Source organism: Ceratotherium simum, chromosome 34 (assembly GCF_057802395.1).
Source record: "Ceratotherium simum simum isolate JZ-2026a chromosome 34, ASM5780239v1, whole genome shotgun sequence".
NCBI classification, from domain to species: Eukaryota; Metazoa; Chordata; class Mammalia; order Perissodactyla; family Rhinocerotidae; genus Ceratotherium; species Ceratotherium simum.
In genome coordinates, this window is record NC_141933.1 from 10,498,235 (window position 1) to 10,510,055 (window position 11,821).

The 11,821-nt window shown below is 60.1% G+C and overlaps 2 protein-coding genes across 4 annotated transcripts; one reads left to right on the top strand and one right to left on the bottom strand.

The window, feature by feature from the left end:
• Positions 1 to 330: 330 nt before the first annotated feature.
• Positions 331 to 2,262, bottom strand: ROM1 (retinal outer segment membrane protein 1). The gene is made up of 3 exons (XM_004437481.2): positions 1,281 to 2,262; positions 664 to 910; positions 331 to 560 (listed from the first exon to the last, which is right to left on the bottom strand). Exons 1-3 carry the CDS (start codon positions 1,973 to 1,975, stop codon positions 342 to 344), a joined length of 1,161 nt encoding a protein of 386 aa, XP_004437538.1. The 5' UTR covers positions 1,976 to 2,262; the 3' UTR covers positions 331 to 341.
• Positions 2,263 to 2,340: 78 nt separating this feature from the next.
• Positions 2,341 to 11,817, top strand: EML3 (EMAP like 3). 3 transcript variants are annotated; one of them, XM_014792910.2, is made up of 22 exons: positions 2,341 to 2,724; positions 3,539 to 3,710; positions 3,789 to 4,049; positions 4,143 to 4,256; positions 5,306 to 5,373; positions 5,550 to 5,673; positions 5,898 to 6,068; positions 6,251 to 6,320; positions 6,404 to 6,514; positions 6,761 to 6,856; positions 7,237 to 7,392; positions 7,548 to 7,689; positions 8,128 to 8,279; positions 8,360 to 8,485; positions 8,569 to 8,700; positions 9,157 to 9,224; positions 9,773 to 9,861; positions 9,933 to 10,030; positions 10,163 to 10,250; positions 10,780 to 10,878; positions 11,162 to 11,292; positions 11,377 to 11,817. In XM_014792910.2, exons 1-22 carry the CDS (start codon positions 2,703 to 2,705, stop codon positions 11,578 to 11,580), a joined length of 2,694 nt encoding a protein of 897 aa, XP_014648396.1. In that variant the 5' UTR covers positions 2,341 to 2,702; the 3' UTR covers positions 11,581 to 11,817. The 3 variants fall into 3 exon arrangements, with proteins under 3 accessions (XP_014648396.1, XP_087278907.1, XP_004437536.1); XM_087422781.1 differs by having other exon boundaries at positions 9,160 to 9,224; XM_004437479.3 differs by having other exon boundaries at positions 3,792 to 4,049.
• Positions 11,818 to 11,821: the final 4 nt, after the last annotated feature.

The following is an 11,821-nucleotide window of genomic DNA, read 5'->3' on the forward strand; positions in this document are numbered from 1 at the left end:
GTCAGAAATCAGTTCTCTCAGGGCCCTCCACCCCCCTGAAGAGAAAGATCGTGGCTTCAGTCCAAAAGCTTTATTGAGTCTGCGCACCAGAAGCAATCGCCAGTCCTTCCCATGTCACTTTGCCATCGCCCTGTTTTTCTCTGTTCCCTGGTGCTTTGGCCACAGGGTCTGGGCTCTAGGATGCCAGGTTTTCTCTCCTACCCCAGTCCAGCCCACTGACCAGCTTTAACCCCTCTAATCCCAGGGAACCCCCCTCCCCCGGAGCCTTGGTAAGGAGTTGTGTGGTTCTGTCCATCCCACCCCTTCCCCCCCTCCCAATCCCCACCCCGAGCTCCAGGCCACTAGGCCTCAGGTAGACCCTCCTTAGGAGGTGCCTCTACTGGTGGGGCCTCCTCAGGTGCTGGCCTGTGGGCAACCCCTCCCTGTAGCCATGCTGTTTTCAGCATGTCTTTCAGCCCACCAGGAAAGAGATAGCCCTGTGTCTCTCCCTCCCTGTCGATGACTCCTCCAAGCCCCTCCAGTGCTGTTTGCAGGTACCGCAGGCCCAGGAGCACCAGAGTCTGTGGGGAAAGCAAGGGAAAGAGGTCAATGAGGGTCAGCTGTTCCAGGGGTCCCAGGATTGGAGGCAATGAGGAGGCCCAGATGGAGGGAGGCCTGACTCACCTGCAGCAGGAAGGTGACAGCCAGCAGGCTGCCCAGTGTGCTCGCCAACCCCTGCAGGTGCCCCAGCAGTACCCCATGGCATCCTTGGGCCCAGAGGTTTAGGTTGGGCTGTCGAGGATCAAAGAGGGGGTGGGCATGTGGGTCTGAGAGCTGGCTTTGCAGGCAAGGCCTGGGTGAGTGGGGGTTGCAGCAAGAGAAGGGGACCCCGTCAATCAGATATAGGCCTTCCACATTGCTCTGGATCCGGCTGCAAAGGGAGGGGCAGGGGTGTTAGGATATCTGGAGGTACAGGCCTGTGGGAGAAGCTGCAGGCCACAGGAGTTGAGAAGGGAAAAAAGAGTAAGATGTTTACCAACTGCTTTACTGGGTGCCAGGCATGCATAATTCATTTATCTTCACAACAACTCTCTAGATAAAGTACTGTTATCATCTCCATTTTACAGATGAGGAAATGGACCCAGAGCAGTTTGGTAACATGCCCTGGGTCATACAACTAATAAATGACAGAGCTGTAACACATTCTCTCAACCACTATGCTCTATTTATGGCCTGTCTGGGTGAAGCAGGGTTTCAAGGGAGGAGGAGGAGGAGGAGGAGGGGAGAAGCAAATCACTCACTCAACCACGTCCTGGTCATTGGGATCCAGGTAACGGCTGCTGACCCACTGGACCCCAAACCAATCCTTGTACCCATGGCGTCCGCAGCAGTGGTGCCTCAGCTGCAGCTCATCCAACAGCCGTTTGGCATGACAGTGTCCAGGCACCTCTGTGTCCTTGTAGTGAGCCAAGGCAGTCCCCAGGCCCTCCTCCAGTCCCACATCCAGACTCCCAGGTAAAGCCAGGGCTAGCCCCAGGGCAAGGACCAGGAGCCCCCCGCCCCCAGCAGTGCTAGCCACCAGTAGGGGGCCCAGGACCCCTCGCCAGGGAGGGTACTGAGCTGCATCCAGACTGGCCCTGCTGGCTCCCGCGCCCACCAGTCCTGTGCACAGAGCCACTGCACTGGCTGCCAGAGCAACCTGGGGCAGGGCAGCGAATGGGCAAGAGGGAGCCAAGAAGGTGCCAACGTGCCACAGCTGGACCAGGAGGTGCCCGCTACAGAGGAGGGTGAGGCCACTGCCCAGCGCCAGCAGCCAAGAGAGGAGCCACAGCCCCTGTGCCAGACGAATGCGCGGCTGGAGGGGCAGCACCAGGGGCAGCACCGGCGCCATCTCCCATCTCTGCCCAAGGGAGAGCAGAGCTGTCAGGGCTGGGGATTGGCCGGGGCAGGGTGCTGAGTCAGCCCAGCTCGCCTTGAGCTGGGCTAATGCCACCATGACCCCAATACCCTGGGCAGCCTCCCACCCCCAGCCTTAATAACTCGCCGCCTTGTCCCCTGCCAGCCCCAATTCGGGATGCCTTGGCCTTGCCCCTTAGGAAAAGCCCCTCCCCCGGGCAGAAGGCCTATATCATGACCCCGCCCCTGCCCCTCGCGGAAGTGGGGAGGGGTTGGTCGGCTCTGTCCGAGGGGCTAGGGGCTGGGGGGCGGAGACCTAAGGACCCGCGCTCCCTCCCAGGTCCCTAGGGAGTCCGGGGGTGGGGATCTCGGAAGGGCCTGGAGGGCGGAGGCCTGGAGGGGGCCAAGGGGTCAGCGGGTTGGCCCCGCCCCCGTGCTGTGCCGCGAGGCCCGGACAGGGAGGGGTTACCAGGCGGCCCGGCCCCCCCCTTGGCCCGCCCCCCCTCCCGCGCTTCCTGGCGGCTCCGCGTCCGGCGCCTGTTTGTGCTGCGGCGCTGGGGCCCGGGACGGCCCCGCCACCCCATCCCCGGGAGCCGAAAGCGGCCCCGGGAGAGTCTGAGGCCCCGGCGGGCCCCGGAGCCGGCGGCCCCCGCCCCACAGCGCCCCCTCCAGGCCCTTTCCCAGCGCCCGACAGCGCCCCCGGGGGGTGGCACGGCGCCCTTGCGCGCGCGCCCCGGGGTGCTTCCCCTTCCCCTCTCCCTGGCCATGGCCCCCGCGGCTTAGACGCCTCCTCCGCCGCCGCCGCTCGGAGCAAGCCGGGGGGCCGGATGGACGGGGCCGGGGGGCCCGGTGAGTACGGGGCGGGGCGGGCGGCGTGCCCCTACCCGGAGCGCCTGGCCAGTCGGGCGCCGCCAGTGCCCGACGGCTGTCTGCTGGCGTCCCCGCGTGCTCCTCGGCCCCAGGGGCTCTGAGCATCCTCCACGGTTCCTCAGGTCGCTTTCCCTACTTACTTGGATCCTCCTGTCACTTCGGACTTCCCCAACGTCATCCTACCCCCCCATGTTACTCTGGGCTCCTCGATGTTCCTCTGCCCCCTATGTTCTTCTGGGCCTCTTCTCCTGTTATTTCGGGTCTTTTCACTTCTTACCCCCACTGTCACCCTGGGCCCTTCACTATGACTCTGTCTCCACTGATACCTGTCATTCTAGTTCTCTCCTGGTCCTCTGAGTCCTCAGGATGACTGTACTCTTGCGTCCCCCGTTCGCTCCCGTGCCCCCTTCTCAGTTTCTCTGCCTTCCCTGGAGACCAGAGCTTGTCCTGGGTTGGGCCTGTCATCCCTCACCAGGACTGCGCCTCCTTCTGTGGTTCCCACGTTCCTCGGCAGTACTCCATATTTCCCCCAGTACACCATGGTACTCCCTGTCTTTGCGGAGGCTGGCACAGCAGCAGGAAGGGAGCTCTGCCAGGTCCCTTGCCTGCCTTGCCAGAAGGAGGCCCTTGATCCTCCACCACCCGTCTCCTCCCCTCTGGGCGAGCCCCAAGCCTGGGGCTGCTTGAAAGGGGCAGTCCTATTGGACAGATGCAAAGTTGAGGGGAGACAGAATCCCTCAACCCTTTCCCTAGGTGGTGGGTACATTCTGAGTGCTTCTTGCCCCTCTCCCAGGTGAGGGCCCTGCGCAGGAGGCCCTGCAGTCTTTGAGCCAGCGGCTTCAGGTGCAGGAGAAGGAGATGGAGCTGGTAAAGGCAGCCCTGGCGGAAGCCCTTCGCCTGCTGCGGCTGCAGGCACCCCCTACCTCCCTGCGGGACTCTGGCATACCAGCTCCTACAAGGAACAGGTATGCATATTGCCACACCTTGTTCCTCCTCCTTCCTGGGGCCTCTATGGGCATCAGGTTGATTCATTGTCTCCCCAGCAGCCCTGCAGCCCCCCCAGGACTGCCTCCCACATGCAGCCCCTCCTTGGTGAGCCGAGGCACCCAGACGGAGGCAGAGGTGGAGATGGAGCCATCCCCTGGACCCCCTGGCCTGAGCAATGGGCCCCCAGCCCCTCAGGGGGGCAGTGAAGAGCCTAGTGGGACGCAGTCTGAAGGAGGGGGCAGCAGCAGCAGCGGCACTGGCTCCCCTGGCCCCCCGGGGATCCTCAGGCTTATGCAGCCCCCACAGCGTGCTGACACGTAAGTGTCCTGTGGCAGAGGCTGGGAAGGGTGGGAGGATTGGGGAGCATGATTAGAGGGACTGACCTTCACCTGCTCATGTGCTCCTACCAGGCCACGGAGAAATTCTTCCTCCTCCTCATCCCCCTCAGAGAGGCCTCGACAGAAACTGTCCCGGAAGGCAGCTTCCTCGGCCAACCTGTTATTGCGGTCAGGGAGCACAGAGAGGTGGGCGAGGCTCCCCCCAACCCGCCTGCCCCAGGCTCAGGCTCTTGACTTTCCACATCCCTCACCTCACTTCCCTGGGTGGGGTGGGGGGACCTCATTGCCTAACAGGAAGAAAGGAACAAGCACTCCTGGGGCGCCTGCTGTGTACCCGGCACTGTGCCAAACCCTCGACCTCCTCCATCTCATTCAGTCCCCACGACATCCTTGGGGGGTAGGTGGTCTCATGCTGTTCATTGTCCAGGTGAGGAAGCAGGCTCAGAGAGGGTAAGTCATTTGCCTGGGGTCACACAGCTAGAGTCAGGATTCGAACCCAACTCTTCCAGACTCCAGTTCCCCTGCCCTTTCCACTGTATCACAGCATACCTTCCAAGATTCCAAGAGGCTTTTCCAAAAACTCCCATGATTTGCATGGAATACTGTTCTCAGAGTTTCAGCCCACCTTCGCCACTCCAATCTACCAGGCTTTAATTCTAGAGAGCAAGGAGAAATCCTGGTGGCTGAGCACAGTTGTCTCCGAGTCTGTACAGGCCCTAGGACACTCATTCTAGCCCTATCCTTGGTCTCTCTTTTATTCTCTGAAGAGATGTCACCTTGTTATCATCTATGACAGTGATCTCTGGAATTCACCTGTCACTTTCCTCTTGAGAGATGAGGACTTTCTGGCTTACCTCCCAGATCCCTGAAAGGCAGGACTGGTGTACATTCTGGATTCCCTTTGGTCCCACTTGACAGATGGGGAAATGAAAAGGTCAATAGCCAGAGGCCTGATGGTCTGGAGGATGGGGCTCCTCCCTGTCACCCTGCACTGCCTCTTATGAACTTTATGGCCTTGTGCCGTGTGCTCAGCCCCTTTAGCCTCAATCTTCTCATCTCATAAATGGGGCTAAAAGTCCCCATCTATTCTATGGCTCTGAACACTCAGAACGCAAACTAAAGCCTGCAGAGGTGACTGTAGTCTCTGGAGTAATCTCCTTTCTTGTGTCCTGTCCCTCCCCACTTAGGTCTTGGGACCTGACTCCAATCTCTGTGCTTTTCTCTCTTCCCAACAGCCGTGGGGGGAAAGACCCCCTCTGCAGCCCCGGGGGTCCAGGATCTCGGAGGAGCAATTACAATTTGGGTATGTACAGAGGGATCTGGAAGAACTTGGATGACGGAGTTAGGGTTTGGTTTATAGCCCTAGGAGCTATTTTGGGAGACCTGTGAGGTGTGGTGGGTGGAGTTCTGCTCTGGCTTTCCTGGAAGGGAGGTTGCAGGGTGCTGGTTGACACCCCCCACCTCCCTTTTTCTCTGTAGAAGGTATCTCAGTGAAGATGTTCCTTCGCGGCCGCCCCATTACCATGTACATCCCGTCTGGCATCCGCAGCCTCGAGGAGCTGCCCAGTGGCCCACCCCCGGAGACCCTCAGCCTTGACTGGGTGTATCCTGCCCCCTCCAGTACCATGGCAACCACTTTCCCCATCTTGGGACCACCCCCCAACTTCATTATGATTTCTTCCTGGGTCTTTGGGGACAGGGAGCCCTCTGAATCCTCCTGTACCATCCTCTGCCTGTGGCGCTGCCAGCCAGAAGCTCTGTCCTTCTCCCCTCTTCCTCGTCCTACCCTTGATCTGACTGTTTCCTTGACCGTGACCTCCGCTCCAGTTATGGGTACCGGGGTCGTGACTCCCGCTCTAATCTGTTTGTGCTGCGTTCTGGGGAAGTGGTTTACTTTATTGCCTGTGTAGTGGTGCTGTACCGGCCTGGGGGAGGCCCAGGGGGTCCTGGAGGTGGCGGCCAGAGACATTACCGGGGGCACACGGACTGCGTTCGATGGTGAGGGTCCCGGGGCCTGGAAGTGGGCATGGGGGTGGTGGGCTTGGCAGGAAGAGAGGCTGAGTGGGTGTGGAGGAGCAGGAGAGAAGCGTTGCTTTGCTGCTCTGCGAGCACAGAGAAGGTGTCCTGGGTGGTCTTGAGAGACCGACCCCCTTCCCTAGAATGTCTCCTCCCCCACTTAGCCTGGCTGTTCACCCTGATGGTGTCCGTGTAGCCTCAGGACAGACAGCTGGAGTGGATAAGGATGGAAAGGTAAGGTCAAAGAGACACCAGGCAGACAGGATGAGATTCCAGCCAGCTTTCCTTCACACCCCTGACCCCTTCTCCTCCACCAGCCTCTGCAGCCTGTGGTTCACGTCTGGGACTCAGAGACACTGCTGAAGCTGCAAGAGATTGGACTGGGGGCCTTCGAGCGGGGTGTGGGGGCCCTGGCCTTTTCAGTTGCGGTGAGCTGGCCCCAAAGCCTCTAGACCCCCATCTTCCTTGCCCAGGAACCCCCTTCTTGCACGTCACCAGGAAGCCTCAGAAGTTCTGGCCTTCCTGAACCCCGCCCAGCTGGTTCTCCTGAGAAAGGGACATCTGTCCACTTCTCCTGCCCTCTCAACCTGTGATGGCACCCTCTGCCTAATGACCATGAACCCCAGACCTCTGGGCCTCACTCAGCCCTTTTGATGTGTGTCCTCTATTCTCAGGATCAGGGTGCTTTTCTGTGTGTGGTGGATGATTCCAATGAGCACATGCTGTCAGTGTGGGACTGCAGCCGGGGCACAAAGCTGGCTGAGATCAAGGTGAGGAGGCCAGGTGGCCTGGAGGGACACTGAGGTTGGGGAGGTGGGGGTGGTGGAGTGCAGAGAGCTCCACACTTACCCATACATTTACCTCCTTTTGGCTGGGTCACCCAGGGCAAGCCGGCTAGCTCTCTGAGGCTGTGAAATGGGGACTGCAGAAGTTCTGACCTCATGAGGGATGACGTGTTAGACATTAACATAGGGTGGTTAATCACCATGACCTGGAGTAGTGCTCTTAGGGGAACAGGGTCTGGAAGGACGGGTCCTCCTGGGGTTTCTGGACTTCTGCAGACCAGCTGTTAGAATGCAAATTGAAGAGAGTCAAGTAGAATGAGGGTGCTCAGGGCTTGCGGTGGCTGAATCTAGTATCTTCCCTTCAGAGTACAAATGACTCAGTCCTGGCCGTTGGCTTCAGCCCTCGTGACAGCAGCTGCATTGTCACCAGCGGGAAATCCCACGTCCACTTCTGGAACTGGAGTGGTGGAGCAGGGGTTCCTGGGAATGGGACCCTCACTCGGAAACAGGGTGTCTTTGGGGTGAGGCGTGGATGGGTGCAGGGTGGTGGGGGAGGCAGAGTGGAGATGGAAGTATTGGTCTGAGGACTGTAGACCCTAATGCTACCCTACTCCCAGCTGTCCCATAACTTTTAGTCTTGGCCCTTCCCTTTGACCTCTGCTCGCCTCTCCCCTAGAAATACAAGAAACCCAAGTTTATCCCTTGCTTTGTGTTCCTCCCGGATGGAGACATTCTCACTGGGGACTCAGAGGGGAACATTCTCACCTGGGGGCGGAGCCTCTCAGATTCCAGGACCCCAGGCAGGGGCGGGGCCAAAGGTATGTGGTGAAGGGTGGCATCTGGGAAGTCTAGTACCCCAGAGGGTCTGTGGGAACAGAGGAGAGGACTTCCCATTTTTGTACCGTGAGAGTCGACAGTTGTTGGTAGGTCCTGGTGGGGCCCTCTGGGGGCGCCATTCCCGAAAGGTAGGGGGCAGCATGGCAAAGGGGGTGGGGCTGGGGCTTTGGAATCTGCCAGATCCTGGGTTCATATCCTAGTTTTGCCGCTGGTTGTCTGGCCTTTAGGAAGTTACCTCACTTCTTTGAGCCTCAGTTGTCTAGTCTGTAAATGGGAGAATAAAGGCTGAGGATCAGAGACAGTATTCAGTAGGCACTCAAGAGCTGGGAGTTATTACTCTATTGTGACAGCCTAGGCTGCTCCTGTTCCCCACTGCCCTGCACCCCAAGAGCATAACCCACCCAGGACTTTGCCAACAGAGACCTACGGGATTGTGGCTCAGGCCCATGCTCACGAAGGTTCCATCTTCGCCCTGTGTCTCCGGCGGGACGGGACGGTGCTGAGTGGTGGTGGGCGGGACCGCCGGCTGGTACAGTGGGGGCCCGGGTTGGTGGCCCTCCAGGAGGCTGAGGTGAGGGCTAGGCTGGGTTCAAGGGAGGGAAGGGGAAGAGGAATGGCCAGCGGGCCTGAATTTCTGCCACCACTCTGCAGATTCCTGAACACTTTGGGGCCGTGCGGGCCATTGCTGAGGGGCTGGGCTCTGAGCTGCTGGTGGGAACCACGAAGAATGCGTTGCTGAGGGGAGATCTGGCCCAGGGCTTCTCCCCTGTGATCCAGGTCGGGGGGCCAAGGGCTCGGGGAAGGAGGGAGGGTAGAGCTGTTGAGGAGGGGCAGAGGTGACAGCCCACGCTTTGCTACAGGGCCACACGGATGAGCTCTGGGGGCTCTGCACACATCCCTTCCAGAACCGTTTCCTTACCTGCGGCCATGACCGGCAGCTCTGCCTGTGGGATGGGGAGGGCCATGCGCTGGCCTGGAGCATTGACCTCAAGGTAGAGCCCTGTGTCCCTGGATCCCCAATGCCACACCCACCATGACTCCTGTGGCCACCAGTCCTTCCCCAACATCCCCTTACCTTCTGCTCCCCAGAGGCAGCCAGTTTATAGTGGTATGGCTGTACTGGCTAAAACATTCATTCTTTGCTGATGCCTCCAGTGCCCTCTGGGCACTGCCCCCACCTCAACCCTCCAGACCACCCGTTGATCCAGCAACAAATGGGTAATCTCCAGCACAGCTACGGGCCTCAGTTCTGGTTGTTAAATATTTTGAGTATTACCCCCTGTTTAGGCTCCACTGACACCCTGCTTCCACCCCAGGTCTACTGGCCCTCTCCTCCCATTTCCTCTTTGGGAGGAGGAGGCTTCGACGTTACCAAGATGACAAGGTGTCCGTCTTGGTTCCCTCACTAGAAAGGCATCTTATTGAATTCACCTTCTCCCCTCTCCCAGGAGACTGGTCTCTGTGCTGACTTCCATCCCAGTGGGGCAGTTGTGGCTGTAGGACTGAACACGGGGAGGTGAGAGGGAGCCAGGACCCCTGGGAGGGGAAAGCAGGAGGTATGGGAAGGGTTCCTGGTAATGGTGGGGTGGAGGAGCGTGATTGCTGCCCGCTCGGGAGGCCCAACTGCACCTTCCTGCTCCTCAGTGCTTCTCGGTGCCGCCCAGGCCTCGCCTGCTCTCCTGTGGCAACTGTCATCACACCCTCCCCCAGCCACTCTCCTCTCCAAGCCTGGGAGTGGAGGAGGTGGCAGCTCAGGATAGAGAAGCAGTGGGGATGGGAGGGGCATAGGGGAGACTAACAGGCTTACAGGGAAGTGACAGGCATATAGACTCCATAAGGCCTTTGTCATTGGGCCCCTGTACTCCTTTCCCAGAGGACATCAGAAGCCCCTCAGCTTTTATCTGCCCTTAGCCCCCTCCCATTTCTCAGCATAAGAATGCAGTGGTGACCTCTCTGTCTACATCACAGCGTTTCTGTGGGTGTCCCTGAGGCTCTCCAACTTGCCAAACCCCACCCTGCCCAGGACCGGTATCCTCACATCTGCTCTCCGCCCCCCCCCCCCAGGTGGCTGGTTTTGGACACGGAAACCAGAGAGATCGTGTCCGATGTCACCGATGGCAATGAGCAGCTCTCAGTGGTCCGGTACAGCCCAGGTGGGAGCCACCCCTACCCTGGATCCAGACCCATCCCTGGCCCTTCCCTCTCTGAGTGACTGTCTTTGTAGATGGGTTGTACCTGGCCATCGGTTCCCATGACAACATGATCTACATCTATAGTGTTTCCAGCGATGGTGCCAAGTCCAGCCGCTTTGGCCGCTGTGTGGTGAGGAGGCTGGGGTGGAGGGTGGGGCATTGCCATAGCAGGTAAACTCCTCAAAGGGGTCAAATGCATTAAGTGGGGCCGAGGGATGGGAAATGGTGGCTACACTTTTAGTCTCTTGACCCTTGCTCCCAGGGTCACTCCAGCTTCATCACTCACCTTGACTGGTCCAAGGATGGGAATTTCATCATGTCCAATTCTGGGGACTATGAGATCCTTTACTGTGAGTGGCAGTAGGGGAGGGCATGGGGAGAGGGTAATTAGGGTGGGTTTTATTTGTGTGTGTGTGGGGCTCCTGGTTGGGAGGGGATGAAGGAGAATATGTGGGGAGCCCCAGGTGGAGGGGCTGTTACATAGGGAGGTGGAGATGGCATTGAAGGGGGGTTGGAGGTATACACATAGGAGAAATTTTGTGATTTGGAGAAAAAACCACACATAGAGTTTACATCATGTCTTGTTCCCACAAAGACTTGAGGGAGTTGAAAAATGCACTAAAAAGATTGTTTTGGAAAAGTTTCTCAGGGCAGGTGTGGAGGGATTGACTTATCTAGGGACGAGGAACTGACAGAAGCTGTTAGGAAAACATCAGCGAGAACTCAGGAAGCACGTGGGGGGGCTGGGTTTTGCCCTGGGCTGGGGGCTACCGTGGCGACCAGATCACATGCCACCGCCTCAAGCCAGTGTTTCCTTCTGGGCATCTTCCCAACTGGGGGCAGGATGACAGCTCAGCTGGGTGGGCTCCCTCTCCCCAGGGGACGTGGCTGGAGGCTGCAAGCTGCTGAGGAATCGCTATGAGAGCCGAGACCGGGAGTGGGCTACCTACACCTGCGTGCTGGGCTTCCACGTATACGGTGAGCAGGGGTGCAGGGGCGCGGAACACTGCGGGACGGCGGGGGAACAATGTGCAGCGCGCCCCAGGCTCGGAATGCTGGGTGTGTGTGGAGGGGTGGGTGGGGGTTGAGAAACTGGCAGAGCCAGCCCAGGAGGCCCCTCCGGCCCCGAGGGACCGGGAAGGATTGCCTGGAACGTGGCCGGTGGGTGGCCCCGCGGCTGCCTGAGCGCCGGAAACGGTGCAGCTCTGGGCCGTGGGTGGCGGCGGAGAGGAGGCCGGGCTGAGGCAAGCCGCTGTGCTAGGCGTGTGGCCGGACGGCTCGGATGGCACCGACATCAACTCCCTGTGCCGCTCCCACAACGAGCGCGTGGTGGCCGTGGCCGACGACTTCTGCAAAGTGCACCTCTTCCAATACCCGTGCGCGCGCGCCAAGGTGAGGCCTCCCGGGGCCTCCGGGGCCGGGCGGGCGGGCCCGGGGCTCCGTGGCCGTCGCAACTCGACCTTCCCTCCTGCCCAGGCGCCAAGCCTCGTGTACGGCGGCCACGGCAGCCACGTGACCAGCGTCCGGTTCACGCACGACGACTCGCACCTCGTCTCCCTGGGCGGCAAGGACGCCAGCATCTTCCAGTGGCGGGTGCTGGGCGCCGGGGGCGCGGGGCCGGCGCCCGCCACCCCTTCTCGAACCCCGTCCCTGTCCCCCGCCTCCTCTCTCGACGTGTGACCGCCGCCCGACGGGACCCACCGGCCCTGCGACGTGGCCCCGCCCCACCCCAGTACCCCAGGACCAGGGGCCGACCCTTTCCTCGACTTCGAGACATTCCCGATCGCGCATTTCCCTGGAGGGGGCGAACGGCACTCCTGCACACACTGTATAGACCCGCTGGCTGAGCCGGGCAGCCCCAGCCTGGGCCCTGGCTCCCGCCGCCTGCTGAGGGGCAATAAACCAAAAGCAAAGTCACCTC

Bases quoted from the DNA above. Each gene is read 5' to 3' on its own strand.
- EML3 (XM_014792910.2), top strand. From the start codon at position 2,703: ATGGACGGGGCCGGGGGGCCCG. The intron at 8,280-8,359 runs GTGAGGGCTAGG...ACCACTCTGCAG, and splicing joins TGGCCCTCCAGGAGGCTGAG to ATTCCTGAACACTTTGGGGC. The intron at 8,701-9,156 runs GTAGAGCCCTGT...CCCCTCTCCCAG, and splicing joins CCTGGAGCATTGACCTCAAG to GAGACTGGTCTCTGTGCTGA.
- ROM1 (XM_004437481.2), bottom strand. From the start codon at position 1,975: ATGGTGGCATTAGCCCAGCTCAAGGCGAGCTGGGCTGACTCAGCACCC. The intron at 911-1,280 runs GTGAGTGATTTG...CTCCCTTTGCAG, and splicing joins AATGACCAGGACGTGGTTGA to CCGGATCCAGAGCAATGTGG. The intron at 561-663 runs GTGAGTCAGGCC...CTTTCCCCACAG, and splicing joins CTGTCACCTTCCTGCTGCAG to ACTCTGGTGCTCCTGGGCCT.